We start from the raw sequence: 19,647 nt of genomic DNA on the forward strand, positions 1-19,647 counted from the left end.
GGATTATATCCTTCCAATTGATGTTTTGGAAAGATAAAAATAGAAAAAAATAAATAAAACAAATAAAAATGAAAATAGTATAACACACTGTCCTGACGGTTTTGTGTGGATCTGGAAACCACAGAGAAACCTCTAACCAAACAGTAAATATATCCACATATTGATTTTAGCCATCAGTTTCTTCCAAGCAACAAACAAGATAAGCTGAAGTTCACTCAGCTGATTTTTTATCTGATACCTGCAAACCTGCTAAAAAATGTGAACTTTTCTCAGCTTTCCATTGTAAACCATAACAATAACATGACTCCAAACAGTTAAGGGCAACATTTTAAATACAGAGCTCACATGATAAATTAGTGCTCAGAGTATGTGGAGATACTTTCACACCAAATTTTGAGCTTAATATTTGTTTAACTGACTGGGCTGCAGACAGTTGTGTGCACATTTCAATCAGCAAAACCATATTGACATGAAATGACTAAAAGATAATTGATTKCAGATTTACATCCAGCAATTATTTTCTGGATGTCTCATTAAAATCCRCCYAGTGGTTCATGAGATATTTTGCAAACAAATAGACAAGAGGCAAAACCATTATCACCCGCCTTTTGGTTAACTGAAACACCAAACTCCATTCAGCTGCAAGACAACAATTCATTCAAACTGAATGAGAAAGCAGCTGTGGAGTAGTTTTTTACATTAGKTTTTATCATTTGAAAGCTGTGCACTTCTACACTCAAAACTCTACTTCTATTTGTGTTCAACTTTATTATCAAAACTGGATTTGCCACAATTCAACAAAAGCAGTGAAGGAGTTGGGTTTTTGATTTTACTTCTACATGCTGCAGACCACACAAGGTAAAAACCAACCATTAAAACATTGACAGCTGAACATGAACAACTTTTCCTTCTGGTTTTCATCAGATCAGTGAGTGTGTGTGCTGAATATTTGGTGTGTTTTGCGTGCACTCACAGATCCATACAGCTTTCCTCGTCGGTTCATGGCCACAAAGAGCCCGCTGTGAACGCCCAGCAGAGTCACCACCCCTCGTTCCACGGGGGAGATCTGCAGGACACCTTCAACAAAACAAACAGAAGACCCTGAAGGAAGGTGCAGGTACACATTTGTTGCTCCTCAAAACTGACATTTTATTTGTGGGTGCGAATAAAAGCATCCATTTTCAGCCGTGAAGACGGCATGAAATCACATCCATAATGTGAGAAATTAACATGTAAATGAGCTTCAATTGTAAATGTTTCATTACTGGAGGTCCAAAAATCAACAAATCTACACATGATTGCTTGGTTGCAAATGTAACTCAATAAACAAACTATTAGCATCCCTTGAAACAATGATTATCACCTGTCTTCCTGCCAGAGTTTTAACATCTTATGTTGAGAAATGACAGCGTTAAAGTCATTTAGGTCAAATCTTTATCATCATTCTCWATCTGTCAGTCCTCAGAGTTTATATGTTGCATAACTCTCAGCTACTACCACATCAATTTGTAGTTGAAGATCTGTAAAATAACTGAAATAAATCCATTTTTGTATTTTCTTAGATAACTTGGCTATTTTAAATTAGGTTAACTCTAAAAGTTAATCACATGCACACTCTAAAAATGAAATGTTGGATTTACTTAACCATATAATGTTACCTGGTTCCACTTAACTGAGTTGAGTAAATTCAAAGCAACATACTCATGTTCTTTGGTTAAAAAACTGGTATATTGATTTGGATTTACTCAACGCAGTTAAGTGGAACCAGGTCACATAACATGGTTAAGTAAATCCAACATTTCATTTTTTACAGTATAGATGCTACATTATTCATTATTGAGAGTTCTGTTAAAATCCGTCCAGTGGTTCATGAGATATTTTGCTAACAGACACTGTTGACTCCAAACAGTTAYGGGTCACATATTAAACACAGAACTCAGATGATTGATCAGTGCTCAGAGTATGTGTTGGGGATCATTCTTAGCTATACTTCCACACCAAATTTGAGGTTAATATCTGTTTGACTGAGCTGTAGTTGTAGGCATATTTCAATTAGCTGAGGCAGCCATGTTGGTATGAAATGACTCTAAAAGGTAACTGATAGTAGATTTACATCCAGTAATTATTTTCTGGACGTCCCATTAATATCCGCCCAGTGGTTCATGAGATATTTTGCTAACAAACACTTGAAGCAAAACTATTCCTTTGGGCTTACCGATAAAATACTTCATCATTTGGGATCAATGATTGAACAAACTGATGAAGACTACTGAACTGCAGTTATTTCCTCACTTGGTTTCTGTTTTCTTTTCATTTTCCTGGACCAAATAAATAAATAAAGTAATTAAATATATTTAAAAAAAACGAAATAAATTAAACAAACAGACAAATAAATAATTAAAAGCTGGAAGTTTGCCAGTTCCASTCTTGTCTTTAAGGCTGAATTCTAGATTCTGGTTCGGAGATCAGGTCTGGGCCCCGTTGCTTCTTGTCCTAACTTTAGGCTGCTGGCCCCGGATCACAGCCGGCTCTGATTTCACGTCAGGCGCAAGAAACACGCGCAGATTTCTGTTCTGCGGAACCAAGAGAGGAGCTGTGATGCGGACTCACAGATCCGGATCAGAATGTGGTGCAGTGAAGCTGTCGCTTTTAATAAAGGAGCAAAATAAAGTTTGGATCAGAAGTTCCTTTAAAATTCAGTGTTATTAACTTCTATTTATTTTTGCTATTTCAGTTAATGATGTCAGGTCTTTATTTTAGGGGTCTTCCAGAGGTGGTGGAACTTATTAATAAATGAGGCCACTTACTATAACGGTTCTCGCTGTGGACCCCGGTAATTCTGCCGTCTGGTAACACTTGGATGTGAAAGCCGATCCCCACGTTRCAGTAGAGGCGCCGCAGTCTTTTAATGCCCAGGAGGTAGTCTCCGTCCCGGCTCGCCTCCTCCCGCTTCTCCCCCGGGAGCCGCGCCAGGGAGCGCGAGTACAGGGCCTCCCAGCGGTCCACCGTGCCGTTCAGGCCGGGCGCGCATCCCGCCAGGCCCGTCACCAGGCCCAGCACCAGGACGGTCCTCAGCGCCGACAGAAAGCCCATGCCGCCTCCGGCCCTGAGGGCGACCTCCCGGCGTTTGGCCCTCCGGTGAGCGCGGAGGAAGAAGCAGATGAGGCGGCGGGGCCACAGAGGAGAGCGTGTCAAAGTTGCGCTCATTCCCAGACCGACAGGCGCACTCTGGCTTCAGCGCCGGAGCGACACTGATCTGCGCGGACGCGGAGGAGCAGCCATGCCTCTATATTTATACCTGCAGACACATTACATCACAGCTGACACTTGGAAGAAATCTGTACGCTGCCACATTCACGGCTTTTATTGTAAGCCAATATTAGCTGACTTATCTTGGAGAAAAGTCCAGAGGTTTCAGAGAATAAACTAATAATGACTTTTATGATAACACACAGAAAGAGAGGGGTGGGGGTGAGGTGGGGGGCACGTCTTTGTGTAAAGGCTTTCATTATCAGCAGCACAATATCATAATTTATGTATGGGAGGATGTAAAATCGGAAACAGCCAAGTTAACAGTGCGTGGTGTGGAGACAGGAGACAGATCTATAAATGAACAATAACAGGAAAAAACACAGGTCCATTTTAACCAAATGAAAAAAAAAGGCCCTCACTTAAGACTGGTTGGAGGGAAATCATGTCCATGGCCCTGACATGAAACAATGGTAAGACTAAATAGAGTCTGCAGCATGTTAAGTGATGGGGGCTGAGACTTCACTCACTTTCTGACATTTAAACTTGGAAACTGTGACATGAGTTCGTAGAAAACAAAAGGAACACTTTAATGACTAAAACCTTAATGACTTGTTGTCCTTTATGCCAGAGTTTTAACCTAACATCATCTTTGCGTTAAGAAACGGTGAAGTTGTAGCACATTAACACTTAAACTTTGCATGACTCAGCTACAACCACRAATCTTAACTCAATCTGTCCAGTTTAATGAATTGTGACCATTTTTCTGTTTCCTAAATTTACCCATAAAGTCTTGAATTAGGTTGACTTCAAACATCTATCAGTTGTGTTTCAATAAAATCTGCCCAGTGGTTCATCAGCTATTTCGCTAACAGACAGAGTTGACTCTAAAGATTAATGTCAAAAGTTTAAGCGAGAAGCTCCTTCTGTGTGAAACTTATGTAAATATAAGGACAAAGTTCAGCTACTAACCATCCAAATTTTAGCTGGATATCTGTAAAGTTGAGAGACTTGAAGTCACTTTTGTGTTTTTTAAGTTCACTTAGCTGTGGCGGCCATCTTGAATTGGACTTGCACCAAGATTTAGTCAGTCGTTGAGGTACAGCCTATTATTACTTTCTATGAGTTTTAATGAAATATATTCAGTGGTGCATGAGATATTTTGCTAACAGACAGGCAGCATCGACTCCAAAAAATAATGGTGAAGTTTTACACCAAGATCTCTTGTGATCAACTGTCAATCAGAGCTTGTGTTGTGGCCCACTCTCAACTAATAACACACCAAATTTCAGTTCAATGTCCGTAGAACTGAATGACTCGTAGCAATTCTTGTGTTTTCCAACTTCAGTTGACTTTAGCAGACATCTTGATTTGGAMTTGCTTCAAGTTTAATCACTTGTTGAGGTACATCCTATAATTACMCTTTGAGAGTTTAATTAAAATCTATGCCAGCTGTGCATGAGATATYTTGCTAACAGACAAATTAAGACATGCACATACACACATGGGCACAATAAAAAAATAATAAAACGGCATGATCACCCGCCTCTTGTGACGTGCTGAAATCCATGTTTTTCTTTTTGATTATTTGCAAAAGTTGGTCTCAGAAAGCCTTGAGACTTAATTAAAGCATGACTTCATCCTGAAGCAGTTGTTGTTCATCGTCAGTGATCCTAATTTAAATCTAGAGTYTGACTTTTGAAGGCCAACATGGGGAACATTGCTTCACCCGAAATTGTGGGTAAAAGACAAAAACCTGAAAGAAAAACTAAAAATTCAAGCAAAACTTTGTTAATTTGAGCTATGCTCGCTCATCCGTGTTAACATGTCCCTGACGGTCTTCAGGTGCAATGAAGCCTAACTTTTAACACCCCAATGTCTTAAACTGGACTAACACATTCTAAATAAGTGTTGRTTTCTTTCAGGAGGTCGCCTCTACCAAAGAGCCACATATTCTTTATCCGTGGGTTAAAAGGAATGAAGGTCTTCAGTGTTTGGGGCCACAGGCAGTGCAGGCCTTTGATCTCTGGGGTGGTTCTGTCCTCCTCCTCGTCCACGCATGAAGCGTTTTCTCACGTTCACATCTCACTGATCCTTCATGTACAGCAACACCTTTTTTTTGTGCTGCGAAATGGCTTCATGAATAAAGATCTTGGAGGCCAGCTTGTTCTGTCTGGGCTCAAGCTTGATGATGCTCCAAAACATACCAACCTGGAACCAAGACGGACTTTTGTGCTGGATGAAGCTAACCCATGGCAAGTGGTCCATTAAACTTGTGCACTGTCTGACAAGGACCATAAAACCATACTGTAGGGTGAATCTCAGACTGATAACACAACTCTTTCACCTACTGGAAACAAAACATGAGAGAAACTGCAGCAGATTCTGAAGAACCTATTGATCTCTGTCCTTCCAGGACAACTTGAAAAGGGCTTGACCTTTGAGCTGGTATGATAAATGTCCAGAACAACTGACGCACTTGAATAGTTGGATGGTTACTGGACAATGCCATGTTAGGACATGAGGATGTTTGGCATGCCAGTAAAAAAAAAGTTTAGGGTAACTGTTGAAGCCTGCATCTTCTTCTCCTCTTGTGTGAACACAATCTATCAGGCCTTTCAGAGAGTTCAAACAACAGAAAATTCAGTTGATCATAAATGCCAGACTTCCTGGAACTGTATGTGACGAGTCCTAGCTGTGGAAAGCTGCTCTGATGACACTTGGGAGCCGTGCAGATGAGCAGCTTTTATGTTGTCGCTGTCCATGGTTCTGTAAGCTCTTGTTTTTATCATGTTGAAATAAAAGTAGGTTAAGATGTCGTTTCTCAGTCAGGCGAGAGATTTGTAAATTGTGTCYGGTTTTTATTCTCTGTTTACGTTGCGCTAAAGTCATTGTGGTTTCAGGTTGCAGGTAGGCAATGAATTATGCTGAGGGGAAGGGGGGKTTGGATTTCACAGAGCGGCAGCTGCAATTCAGGGCTTAAAATGTCCCAACATTCAGCTTGTGCACTCGTTTGCTCTATTTTATTTTTCCCCCTATTGGTTTATTGATTACTAACAAGCATATAGGACATGTTAAAATGAATGAAGACAGGTTCAGGGAAGAAGTTAGATTTATATTTGGTTGAACATTTTAACTCTGTTTCTTTCTTGTTGTTTGTCCCATGTATGTATTTCTTCACATTTGAATCAGACATTGTGTCGATTGTTTGTTTTTATGTATTTTGAGCATTACTTCAGACTAAAACCCAAACATGTTGTGGAAATACAAATGTTTTCCTCTGATTTTACTGGAATAGTGCAGATGGATGTGGGCCAGTCAGAGAGCTGTCACTGAACTGCAACCAGACTGGATCAACAAACAGAAGAATACTGGGAATGTTTGTTCATGAGAGGACAATTCTTCTGCAAATTGATGATGTTTCTGYTTTTAAAGAACAAAAAATGGTTTTCCAGGCTCTGTGTGCAGTTTCTTTGAATAAAACACAATCATTTAGCACCCAGTACTATGTTGATGGTTTTTATCAGAATTTGAAGCTCCAAAAAAGCTGTACTTTTAGATAAAAGCACGCTGAATGATTTGTATGAAATTTAACAAACAAACAAACAAATGTAAGCTCTTCTAATATCCAATAATGGGATTGTAGTGAGATGAGTGAAAAAAAGCCCACCTTACAGCCCTTTAGGGTACACCTCTGTCATCAAACTTGGTTTCAAGTTTAAACAAGTCACAGAAAGTTGAAGCTTAGCTGACTGAACTGACATCAGAAGTTTTTTCACAAACACAGACTAAGTTTGATACATTTTAATACTACTTTTTTCAGAAAGTTCAACTGACTGTTGATGTCACACTAATCTTTTGAGTGGGTGAAACTTTCAAAAAGTTTTTGCAAACTCCCCCCTTTTCTGGAACCCTTTCCCCCTCCTCTTTAAATTATTGTTATTTTGTACAAGGGCAAAATGTAGGCTCTTTTGTGTTCTTTCACCCAGTGTGCCTCTCGAAGCTTTATATTTTATAGTTTTCTATTAAATTCCTTCTGAGAGTGGAGCGGGCACAGCTGAAGGTCCATAGACTTTAGTTATAGTTTAGTTTCAAATGTTTCTTGTCAAATCTGAGAGGGAAAAGTCTCTTTAACTTGTCATATGTCCTACAGGAAACACCAGAAAGATAAAAAAAAAACAACATGCCTGTGATCATCAGAGTCTTTTGCTCACAGTTCAAAAGTTTTTAAAATCTTAGGTTTTTTTTGCTCTGTAACCACTTGTTTGAGGCTTACTTTTCAGTCTGTGTTTCTGTCTGCCTCTGCTGTTGGAAGTGAGAGTCACGAGTGYTGCTTTAACATGTCTTTGGTGCTTGATCATCAAAATGCAGCAACTCAAATTTATAAGCGAATGCAAAAATTCTTCAGAATATCGTCAAATTTTCCGGATTTACTGAAACTACAAGTTTTTTTTTTATTATGTGACACATTTTTTAAGAAGACAGATTTTTTTAGTTAACTCTAACTGAACGGATATCCTTCACTGTTTCACTTCTGTATCATTTGGAGAGGTTTTAGTGTTTGGTGGCTTTGAGCTGTCTGCAGAGGGCATCAACATCAAACTGAGACAACTGTTGGGCATCGAGTGGTCAGGAGAAAAGACAGATTCTGCCTGTAGAGGTCACTGTTCACACACTTCCTGCCTCCACCTGCAGGAACTGGAGCTGTGGTAAACATCTGGTTGGTTTCACCAGAGGATTTAGTTCTGCAAAATTACCCTTTATGTAGCTTTCCCCAAAATTTCCTTTTTTTTTCTTGCCTCTTGCGGAAAGCATGAATTATTTTTATTGACTTGATTATCATTTTTGAACATTTTTTTCTCCAACTTTCTTACCTGTTTTACTTTGGGAATGCTTACTTTTTATAAAGCCAGAACTAACATCTATTGTAAATCAAACCAAATTTAGCTTTTTTAATCATTTTCACCTTGAGGAAAAATGATGTATCGGCTCAGTCAGTCGAAGGGGGATCCTAAAGCACACATGCTGCCCACCAAGGGTTGAAAACATGTCCCAGTAATACCCTGCTTATTCAGAGTGTGATGAAAGAAACCTTTTATATTTTCTTCTCCCAACAAAGGGCTTAGAATTGTTGACCTGTTATGTAATTCATGTAAAAATACTCCTCAAGGAGAACACGTTCAGGTTTATTACAGATGATTCTTTTTTTTTATTGACCAGCTGATAATCAGTTAAAGTTCAGCAGCTCCAGAAGTTTATGTGCTGAAAAAGAGAAGTGACTATCAGAAGATAAAATGCTCTTAAATAAAGCAGGCGGGTTTTGGACCGAGGGCCACAAAAGACCCCTAACCTCTCTCAAGTCCTGCATTCCTGGTGAGTAATATTAGAGTCCGGCATTCATAACGAGCCACGGCGAGGTGTTACACTTTGTATGACACAGTTTCTGCTTTCAGGAGGGCCGGCCTTGTTTATCGGCYGCAGCTTTTGGTCGGCGTTTCAAAAAAGAAGCTTTAAAAGTCTCAGGCAGCATCGCTTCCCAGGCCCCCCCTGGGAGGAGCCTTTGTCCCGACCAGGAAGCCTCCCCTGCCTGCAGGTATAGAATGACAAGGCTTTATACGCCGCTGCCTATAGATGGGAACAAGGCAGGGCAAAACCTGAACTTCCAAACGAGTCGCGGCGCTGCTTAGTGGTGAGTTTCTCATTGATGGGACCATCCCTGCGGTTTCTGCTCAGCCGTGTCGCGGCAACAGGTGGCCACTTTAGGAAACAAGCTGCAGCAGGGAGAGATGGATATGTAGACAAGGAAATAGGGAAGGAGAGATTTAGGGAGGGTAGAACTCCTAAAATAAACCTCATTTTCCCTTAAAAGATACAATAATCTAACCTTATGGATCCTATCTACTTCATTTCTACACAAAATTTTGTCTTTTATATGACTTTTATTAGATATGCTGACATTTTGGGGCAGAAAGTGAAGCTCTAAGAGGGTTTGTGGTTTAACACTTTTCATCAGAAACTAAATATCCTGTTGTGCCTTTTTTTTGGACAAACCAATCAGAGAGCTGAACAAACCTGGGAGTAAAACACAACCAGCATGTTTTTCCACACGTAAAACTCAAACACTCATCAAACCTTGTCAGAGTTGCTTCGACCAATGGTAAAAAAGTTACAATCGAGTTTTTAAAGACAAATAATTTTGTGAAAAAAAGAAGAAATCAGACATTTTTTCTCTCTCTCCTTTTTTTAGGTAAATACCGTGGTGTTTATGTTGGGACCAGGCAGTGAGTGAAACTATGAAACAAACAGCTGGTAAAAGGCAGAAACAGGCTTATCAATAAGTTACAACTCACACACCAAATAAATATTCATATCACTAGTAAAATAAAACAAAGTATAGCTCTCTGAGTTTACAGACAGTAGACTATCACATTGTGAGAAAGGAGCAGACAAAAGCTCCTCTTCCTGATTTCTAAATGCTTCTTAGCATGAATCTGACATTTCCTTTTTTAAAAGTGCTTCTCCGAGTAAAGTTCTCTCTTTGTTTTCCGTCATGTTTGACAGAACTTCAGAATGACTGAATATTAGTTGTTGTCTCTGTGTGGGATGGATGAAAAGCTGTTTACTTGAAGCTGGGGGTGAAATGACAGCTTAAAAGATGTGTTTTTTTACAACATAGGATGGATATTCTCAACTATCTTAATACATTTGTTACAAGACAGAAGCGTTTGGAAGAACTCGGACAGGGAGGATTATACAGCAGTGGAAGGAGTCCAAGTCTCCTGAAAGAGGCCGACTTCATGAAAGCCCAGACATTTAGGATGGCCTGTGAGTTTTCGTTTTTCTCAGTGGATTGCGGTCTCTTTCTCTGTGCACACGGTTCAAATTTTCCACTAAATCCAGAGTGCAGGATCCAAGCCGTTATCCCCAAATCCTCCGTCGCAGTGGAGCTGCAGTATGTGCCGAGGCCAAGAATCCATCTGTGGGGTGAGTCCCAGGAGCTCGGGGTCCAGCCGCCTGACCGTCAGCCTCGGCCTTTCCTGGCGTGATGCCGGCGCCTCCGCCGCTCGCCCTGGTTGTGCGTGTGGTGGTGGTGCGCACCTTGACTGTCCCTCAGCCTCCTCACCATCTCGTGGTCCTTGTTGCCCAGCACCCGAGGCAAAAAGAGCGAGGCCTTGTCGGTGCTTCGGGTTTTAAAGCCTCGCCGCGGCCTTCCTTTGCCGTTTATGGAAACGTACCACTGCTTTTTGATGCTGGCGCGGCGCTTGTTGCCGCCGCCACCACCTCCACCTCCTCCTCCTCCTCCTGGGGGCAKCGGCTGCTCTGTGGAGTGGTGGCGGGATGCGTAGGTGTTGTATCCCAACTCGTGGATGCGCTCCACAAACTCACACTCTTTATTGAACACTTCCTGGGGAAACAAGAGAGGGAGTGAGCCACAAGCATCAACAGACATATAATATATGAACTTTAGATGTTGGTCAAATGCGAGGCTTTTATTTTTCTTTTTAAGTTCTGTGAATGTGGAAGAGAAAGGATGTGGTTMAGTGTATGATCTGAGTTTTGTATGAACTGTGCAGCTGTGTGTACTGAGATGAATCTGAGCCATTTTTCTCTTTTACAGAATACAATGTTTTTCTTTAGAATAAATAACTTTTAAAAAAGAACATGCCACTGACCGAGGCGTACAGCCTTCCTTTATCGTTCATGGCCAGATATCTGCCTGAGAAAAGCCCTTTAATGGCCACGACACCCACRTCCACTGCAGTGATTTCCATTATGCCTGAAACAAACACACACACACAAGAATAAACAAAACAGGTAAATAAGGTAATTATTTTTAGCTCATTTTAATTTGCTCAAATTTATTTTAATGCTACAACAAAAAAAAAAAACACTTTGTTTATTGAACAGTTTCAAACACAAATGTGTCCCAAAGCAAAGCAGACTAAATTAAAACACACCTGCTGATAAATCAAAGCCAATAACATTTTTTTTTTACCAGAGAACATAATATATGTTACTATGTTCAACTGCAGATGAAATAAAAGTTGACTTCAGTGATAGACCTACTTAGGGGCCTCTTTGAGTGTGTTTATTGGCCCCTTTAATCAGCGCATTGATTGGCTCATTCAGCGCCGTGAAGAGGCTCCTAACAGCCTCTGATTAGATAAACACATCCGCTAAAGACAGCGCCTTTTGTCGCGCCTGGATGTTAATGCTTCTTATTTTGGGGGGTGAAGTGGGGGGAACTCTGGAGATTAACCTGCACCTTTTGCAATGGCATGATTTCACACACGGGAGTGAACAAGACCCCCACCCCARTCCTCCTCCGAGTGGCCCCCGAGACTTCCTCATGGATTAATTATATTAGTTATGTTAAATTAGAAATAAATGGCGCGCACACACTGAAAAGTCGTAAAAACGTGTTTTTAATCGAAATATAAATTTCTGTCTGATTTTTCTAATTCAATAAAAAAAAGTGAGAGTACTCACTGAGCGGGTTGTTCTCCTCCAGTGAACCGTCTATTTTCCCATTCGCGTGGATCTGTAAGTGATATTTGGTGGCGCAGTAAAGCTTCCTGCGCCTCGGCGCTCCTCCGAGGTGCTCGTACACTCCTCCGCGGCCCCCGGCGTCCCTCCGTTGCCGGGGGTCACAGGCCTGGCCCTGGCCCTGGCCCGGCGCGCAGCGGGCCCGGGGACGCACGGGGTCCAGCAGGCTGAGCACCAGCAGCAGCAGCAGCGGGATCGTCAGCATCGTGGCATGGTCCGAGCGGGGCGACTGTGGCGAAAAAACCGACGACTCCCGTCCAGCCCTCCGGGTCCCATTCAAAAAGGATCGGGGGACCCCTAAATGCTGGAGAGCTTCGGTCCCCGCCGCGCGCGCGCGCGCATCCAACACCGAGAGGCGCAACTCTTGACAGCGCAGCCGACCGGGACACCACCCCCCCAACAAACACACACACACCCTCCTCTCCTCCCTAAAACTGGGATCCTCCTCGCCTCTCCGCGGACAGCAGCCCCTGTGGAGCGGACTGAGAGGCTCGCCTCAGACTGAGCGCAGATATAAAAGAAGCTTGTGGCGACAAAAGGCTGAACTTCGACCAATTGATACAAAGGAGAGGGGAGGCAAAAAAGGTATCAGCCCTGTGTGAAGTGAGAGACAGCGGCATGGATAAAATTACATAGTACCACAGCGCGGGACAGCTCTCCCCTCTGAACTCCTCTGCTGAAATATCCTAAAAGAGCAATTAGACATCCCAAAATTATACAGGCTGAGGCAGCCACCGCAGCAGGTGAGGAAGAAGTCTGCTGCTGCTGGAACCTTCCTTCATCTTAAAAGAAAGACAGGAGAGGRAAAAAAAGCTGCAAACACAGTTTGAATTCTTACACCTACACAAGGCCTGCCTCCTCCCCTCCCTCCCCCCAAACACGCTGCAAGCTTCACTTCAGATGTTTTAAGACATATGTATTTGACGTTTGTTTTTCAATAATGTAGAGCAAACTGCCCCAACAGGCTGAGTTCAAGTTTGTATAAATATCTAATTTACTTCAGATGGAAGCTTCCAGCAGCAGAGAGCTTCAGGAAGTGGAGACAAGCACCTACAGGTTGGAAATCTCTTTTGTTCTCAAACATCTACAGCCTCCGTCTGACCTGTCACCTTTGACTTGTATCATTTGATTCAAGACAAATTAATTTGGTGTCACAGGGTTCCCACTGGATAACTTGTCCCTCCAACAAGCATTATTCTTTAATCCTTCACCAACAAGTTGTCCCAGACTTTTCCCATCCTAATGCCCTGGCTCTGGCTCGGCAGCAGCCGGTGGGCGGAAGAGCAGCAGGCTAAATGACTACTGCTTAAATTGCTTCCATCTTGGTCACATTATGGTTTGCATTCTGGTAATTAGCACCATCATCTACAAATCTCTCTGCCCTTTGGCGCTGCTCCACTGCTGTTATGAAGGCCTCCGCTGAGAATCCCCCAGAGAGTAGATGGTTAATTTGTCTTCCCCTCCCATACATCACCCAGTGAGCTGCCCGTGTCACTTAATTTACCTYCMTGAWMAAAAAAAAAAARAAAAAAAAAAAAAAAAMARAAAAAAACGCAGCCTCGTTTTAATTACAAATGTGCATCATGCCTCCTGAAACCCCTTCACGAGTCAGACAACACACCAAAACATCAGCCGTGGCCGTGTGTACCAGAGGTTGTTCTGGTGGCCGTTTCTAAGCGATATCCTCTTGATGTGGTCAGATGTTGGAAGAGGGTGGAACCTCAGATGTGGTGTGCTGTTTCTCTCAGAAACTATTTTAATTATGCTCCCCTCCATGCCGCCCACAAAGCATCCCAGCAATAAGCAGGGCAAAGGGTTCTCGATTTGTGAAGCCAGCGCTCGCATGCACATCTTCCTTTTTCACAGCAGAAGTACGCGTGTGCAATAAATAGTTGTTTCTTTTAAAGAAGCTAAACAGAAATTTTCAGCCTCAGACACATCTTGAATCCAGGTGCAGTTTAAGACATCACCCCCCCCCCCCTTTATAACTCTCTTAAACACAGCCCAGATTTTTAAAAAAAATTCATGTATTCTCACATGTGTTGGTTCAAAAAGAGATTTTCTCAGTTTTTGACAGGCCCTGTGGGCTATTTGCATAAGAAACACTTTCGGATAAAATCGCGTATAAAATCTGCAGGAGGCTCTCTTGAGTCTGAAATATTGAAATACACCGGGAAAAGGGGGTGGTGGGTGTTTAAACCTGACAGGAAGTAATTAAAAGACAGAGCTGCTCTGAAAGGAACCTGCAGCCAGACATAAAGAGACCCGGAGGTTGTGTTTTTCTCTTCGACCTAATGACATTTATACAGCAGCTAAAGTCACCACAGGTCATCAGTCAGAAATAAATAAAATAAAATAAAATAAAATAAGCAGGCACAATTTAAATTCAATTACATCCAAGTCATTTCAGCTACATTTAATCCAGTTACAAACCAGTTCATTACAGTTCAATCCTTTCAGTCTGAGGGGGCTGCAGAAGCTTGGTCTTGAAATCCTGAGGCTGCAAGTCGAAGCTCAGGTTGTATCAGGAAGGGCAACTGGTGTAAAACAATAACCAAATCTGTCATGTGAGTTTATTCATTGTGGCAACCCTGAACAAGGAAGCAGCTGAAAGAAGAACAATACTCTAAAATAGAAGAAGAAAAAAAAAACAGTTTGATGCATACTTAATGCTAAGGTATCATGATCACCATCACACTAAAGAAAGTTATCCTAATTCACTGTGATCCAAACTTGCTCTAATGAGTTGAAAAGAGTGATGTGAGGTCATCAACCAGTACGAAGGGTGGCCTAACCACTAACATTGGGAAACTCTGACGAGATGGGTTTTGTTCAGTCATTTGTCAGAATTGACTTTGGTCAGATATTGACAGTTTAAGACTACAGCCAAGTGAAGAGCCTTGATTTTCAATCAAACTGTTCTCTGTTTTCCACACCTTCAGATACTAAATGTGTATATCTTGGTCAGCTGTGCTAAAGTGGCACCAAGACTCTTCCAGTTTGTTTGTGTGCTCTAAAACAGAAAGTTTTAACCCTTTGCCCGCGACCCACAAATGGGCCGCAATCGCCCCCTTGAGGGCCTCAAAAGAAAAATCTGTTTTTCAACTGTGGGTTGTGCGGGCCACAGGAAGCTATTGGTTTTCAACTGACTGAGTTGCAATACACTTTTGCACCACTCGTAGCGGTAGTGCACCAAGCAGATGTTTAACAACTATTTTTTAATATGCAGAAGAAGAAACATGGCCAGCAAAATAAAGGCTGTGTCTAAATTTATAGGCTGCATTCTCATGAGTGCACATTTGTTGACCACACACGTCACTGCCCCGTGCTGAGTGCTGAACCCATTCGAAGGTTCCTCATCATGCGGCCGAGGAATGCGACCCACAAAATCTCAAAAACCAAGGATGCACCCGAGTATCCTTCCCGGCCGAGGATATCCTAGGTTTCACTAACTAAATGGATAAATGAAGACAATGAAGTTTTTTTTAACAAGTCGGCGTAGTTTGGAAATTCATCATGGACGTGTAGTTTAGTAACTTAGATGATAAAATTCATGCTGCAGTTAGACGTTAATTAAAATGCAACTACAAGTACTGACACTGGAGCTAAACCCAAATTATTAATGCTTTTTAAAATGTATTTACGTATAACATTTTAATTGTGAAGTTATTTTTCTGGTGAAAAGATGAGTGAATGCTCATCCCAATGCGTTGGGGTGTGTGCGCCCAGGTGCGCCATATACTCATGAGGATGCAGCCCACGAACTGAGACACAGCCTTAATGGAAATATTTTCAACAAAATGTTGAAGGCCAAAAGTGAATTAAACCTGCCAAAAAGACAACAAGTAGCACATAAGTATAATGCAGACTTTATATGTTTAGCCATGGGAATAGCTATTAAACAAAGTACTGAAGCCGTCCGTCTGTCCGTCCGTTTTCTGCTGCTTATCTGGGGTCGGGTCACGGGGGCAGCAGTCTGAGCAGAGAGACCCAGACTTTCCTCTCCCCAGCCAGTTATGAACAGAATCGGTGACAAAGGGCAGCCTTGGCGGAGTCCAATTCTCACTGGAAACAAGTCCGACTTACTACTGGTAATGTGGACCAAGCTCTGGCACCGGTCGTACAGGGATCTAACAGCCCGTATCAATGGGCATGGTACCCCATACTCCCGGAATACCCCCCACAGGAGTCCCCGAGGGACACGGTCTTCTCCAAGTCCACAAAACACATGTCGACTGGTTGGGCGAACTCTCATGCACCCTCCAGGACCCTGCTGAGGGTGTAGAGCTGGTCCGCTGTTCCACGACCAGGATGAAAACCACACTGCTCTTCCTGAACCTGAGATTCAACTATCCGACAGACCCTCCTCTCCAGAACCCCCGATTAGACCTTACCAGGGAGGCTCAGAAGTGGGATCTCCTTATAGTTGGAATACACTCTGCAGTCCCCCTTTTTATATAGGGGGACCACCACCCCGGTCTGCCAATCCAGGGGAACTGCCCCCTATGTCCATGCGAAATTGTAGAGTTGCGTCAACAAATGCAACCCCACAACATCCAGACCCTTAAGGAACTCCGGGCAAATCTCATCCACCCCCGGTGCCTTGCCACTGAGGAGCTTTTTACCCACCTCGGCGACCTCGGCACCAGTGATTGGAGAGTCCGGCCCAGGGTCCTCAGGCTCTGCTTCCTCATGGGAACGTTGATTTTTTTCTTAATTTTCAGGGTTATACATCTGGATCCTCATAGGATCACTTCCTGCTGTTGGCGCACGCTAAAATTTTAAGTTCCCTAATTTCCACTGGCAAATATTAGCGGTTATGTAAATGTTTGTCATAATCATGTCATGATTTACTTGACAATGTCTTTGCTTGTTAAACTGTAAATGCATTTCATTCAGTTATAATGCAAATGCAACACAAATTAAACCAAGATTTTGATCAGTACATTGTTAAAGGGAAAGTATTAGATCTTTCTCTGGCATATAGTTCAATTCTATACTAAAATAAAATAACTATGTCACCTTCGGTTGTTATGAAATATAAAATTGGGAATATGAAATTATACAATATTGGATTTGGAAATTAGCAAATTAGGATACAATTGAACCTTATTTGAATAATCTCATGTCTGACCCAGAAAGAAGTTTTCTGAAGAACCGAAGCCAGTAGAGACGTTTCAGCTTGATAAGAAATAGTCATCTTCACATACAGTACACACACATCAATGTTAAGCTAATTTATTCATTACTAACATGTGGTGTAAGCCAACGAAACAGAGACTGTAATATAAATTACAAAAGCTAAACGAAGATCACAGATAGACGAAACAACCGAACAAAATTACGTGAGTTGTTTTTCAGCCTACCTGGGCAGGTGACAGCGGTGTTTGTGTAATTCTGAGTGTTGGGACCTCATCGTCTTTTTGTGACAGTCTTATTAGTTTACTGTTAAATTCCCTTTGGTGTTCAGAAAGCTATCATTTGTAAAGTGNGACTCCCCTAACCACTCTACCACAGCCGCCCCAATAGAGCCGTTTGATTTTCAACAAGTGATGTCATCACGTAGGTAGATACGTCATCATGTACACACCATAGGTGATGATGTAATTACGTCACATGGGCGGTAATGGTTAGCAGAACCCCTTTCCCCCTGAACTGCTGTGCTCCACTGCTCTGCCTGGTTTTCATGAAAAAATGAAGGACGAGCAATTGTCTCTGTGGTTAAGGAATATATATATATATAGAGAGAGAGAGATATTATGAGGAGTTAAGAAAAAGTAAAACTAGATACTGCGTAGCGGTAACATAATGACCCCCGCACGCACAAACGCACCAGAACTCAGAAGTCTTTATTCCTAATAAATGTCACTCTATAGGTGCATCCCAGGTATATATATATAGTCAGAGAGTTACTTCCAAAATTGAAGTCCAACCATTTTTTAAGAACCGTGTCATTCATGGGAAGTTTTAAAAAAGGGTAGTCTCTTTGGCATCTGAAAATCCATTTCCTCAAAGGCATTTTTTAAAAGGACTGAAATGTAACTGGTATTACAAGCTCAGCAGATGCACAGTTTCACYAAGTGTTTGCTAGTTGTTGTTGCCGATAGCCCAGGGGTGGTGGAGGTGTGCTCCGTGATTAGGAAGCTCGGCTTGGAGACATATAACCCAGAGGAGGAGCTGCTACTAAAAGGCTGCTCCAGGCCTTACCGGTCTGTTTTGCTCCCCTGCCTGGCTGCCTCAAGACACTACAGGATTTCTCAAACATGCATGAAYGAGTCAAAGTAAGACTGGACATGCTTTTGTATTTTACATGATATTGCACTTTAGATTCATCACGTTGGGCTGCAAAGTCAAAAAGGTTAAAAAACTGTGCTCTAAAAGGTACATATTTTTAGATTGATGATTTCAAGAGATATAAACTTACAATGATGTTCTTTGCAGACTAAACGAAACAAAATTCCTTCCATGTAATAAGTACAATCTTTTTGTTTGAATATAACTTTCACATAGTTCAGCAGATTGTTAAACAGTGGTCTCCTGTTGTGATCAATCAGTCAGATATAGTTGACAGAAAAACACAACCTTTTTGACAGTGTCACACAGACACCAAAATAAACTCTTAAACTAATAGTCTGATGAAGTTGAAATGATAAATTTTAAAGTTTCAAAAGTAGCCTAAAGCTTTTTACAAATGTATCTATATGTTTTCATATTGTGGTTTAGTATTAGGCCAGTATCTCAATGGACTGTGACTGTTAGCATCTTCTTGGCAAATTTCATTTGCAAGAGAGTCACCAACATGTCTCAAAATGTTAAATAAACAAATGTCCAGGTCTAAAAATCATGCAGATGTTGAGTAAGTATTCAAAACCTGGACCAAATCTGCTCATTTTTTAAAGGTTTCCTCCAGTAGGTTGAATCATAAACACAGTGAGGTACAAAGATGTGGGCATCAAAATAATTGCACGGCTTAGAATAGAAGTTTGCAGCTGTGTTTTTCAAAATCTGGACACACCAAACCTGGATGTGTGGCTCGCTGTTTGCAAATTCTCTAAATTCAATGACTCCGCAGCTGAAAGTTTGCTTATTTTCTCACAATCTCGAGTCACCAACTGGTTTCCAACAGTCACAGCTCAGTGAGAAACTGGCTTTAGATGAAAGGAACGCAGCTAAAGCGGAAAATAAAACCTTTACGTCGTGCTCATCTCAGAGGAGCTGTTTGATTCCTCGGCTTGGGGATGGACTCCGTACCCCTTATTACAATTTGTTTGGCGAAGACAAATCAGCTGTGTTCAGGAGCTTTGTCCTGCGACTAACACAATACAAAGTTGACTAATTGGCCCTTCATTGTGACCACGGAGCCTTTCGACTTCACGTTGCACTGCACCCTTGCATTCCTGACCACCTCCCAATGTGATCGGACTCCAGTACTTTTCTCAGAGATTTGGAAGCACGCTCACACCTGCGTTTGGAAGAAACCTGCGGTGCTTGCACATCAGGAGGAAAGGTTGGCAAATTATTGATTATTTACCAAACTGAAACATTTCCAACCGTTTCCTTTTGCCATCATGCTCTTGACAAATGGATTTAAACCCTGCCACACAAAGAGCTCTTAGACAAAAAAAGCATACATTTTAACTTTCCCCTTTTTTCTCTCCTCCTGCTACGAATGAAAGCCAGGATTTTTCAGGGCTCCTTTTTTAATTGACCTCCCCAAAATTCTTCCCCCGCCACCACCTCCCGAAAACCTCTCTCGGCACAAAAGGGTTTCTTTTCTGCAATAATACAAAGGTTATTAGCCAGGTCCTTTTCTTGCCCTCCCCCCACTCCCCCCACCCCCTTTTTTAATGG

The 19,647-nt window shown here is 41.9% G+C and overlaps 2 protein-coding genes across 3 annotated transcripts in view; both read right to left on the reverse strand.

Annotated features, from left to right (window-relative positions):
- fgf4 (fibroblast growth factor 4) overlaps positions 1 to 3,300 on the reverse strand; it is an 18,067-nt gene extending 14,767 nt beyond the window's left edge. Inside the window, exons 1-2 of one of the 2 annotated variants that reach the window (XM_014021200.1) lie at positions 2,808 to 3,300; positions 974 to 1,077 (exon numbers count right to left, since the gene is read on the reverse strand). In XM_014021200.1, the coding sequence (XP_013876654.1) occupies positions 974 to 1,077; positions 2,808 to 3,207 (504 nt within the window). In that variant the 5' untranslated portion in view covers positions 3,208 to 3,300. The remainder of the gene's footprint in view (positions 1 to 973; positions 1,078 to 2,807) is intronic. The other variant, XM_014021201.1, reaches the window with a different exon arrangement.
- A 5,119-nt stretch (positions 3,301 to 8,419) lies between these two features.
- fgf3 (fibroblast growth factor 3) lies at positions 8,420 to 12,584 on the reverse strand. Its single transcript, XM_014021199.1, has 3 exons — positions 11,740 to 12,584; positions 10,923 to 11,026; positions 8,420 to 10,654 (listed from the first exon to the last, which is right to left on the reverse strand). The coding sequence occupies exons 1-3, from the start codon at positions 11,999 to 12,001 to the stop codon at positions 10,271 to 10,273; spliced, it is 750 nt and encodes a 249-aa protein (XP_013876653.1). The 5' UTR covers positions 12,002 to 12,584; the 3' UTR covers positions 8,420 to 10,270.
- Between the last annotated feature and the right edge of the window lie 7,063 nt (positions 12,585 to 19,647).

The sequence above is a fragment of the Austrofundulus limnaeus genome, unplaced genomic scaffold (assembly GCF_001266775.1).
Source record: "Austrofundulus limnaeus strain Quisiro unplaced genomic scaffold, Austrofundulus_limnaeus-1.0 Scaffold281, whole genome shotgun sequence".
Lineage (NCBI taxonomy): Eukaryota > Metazoa > Chordata > Actinopteri > Cyprinodontiformes > Rivulidae > Austrofundulus > Austrofundulus limnaeus.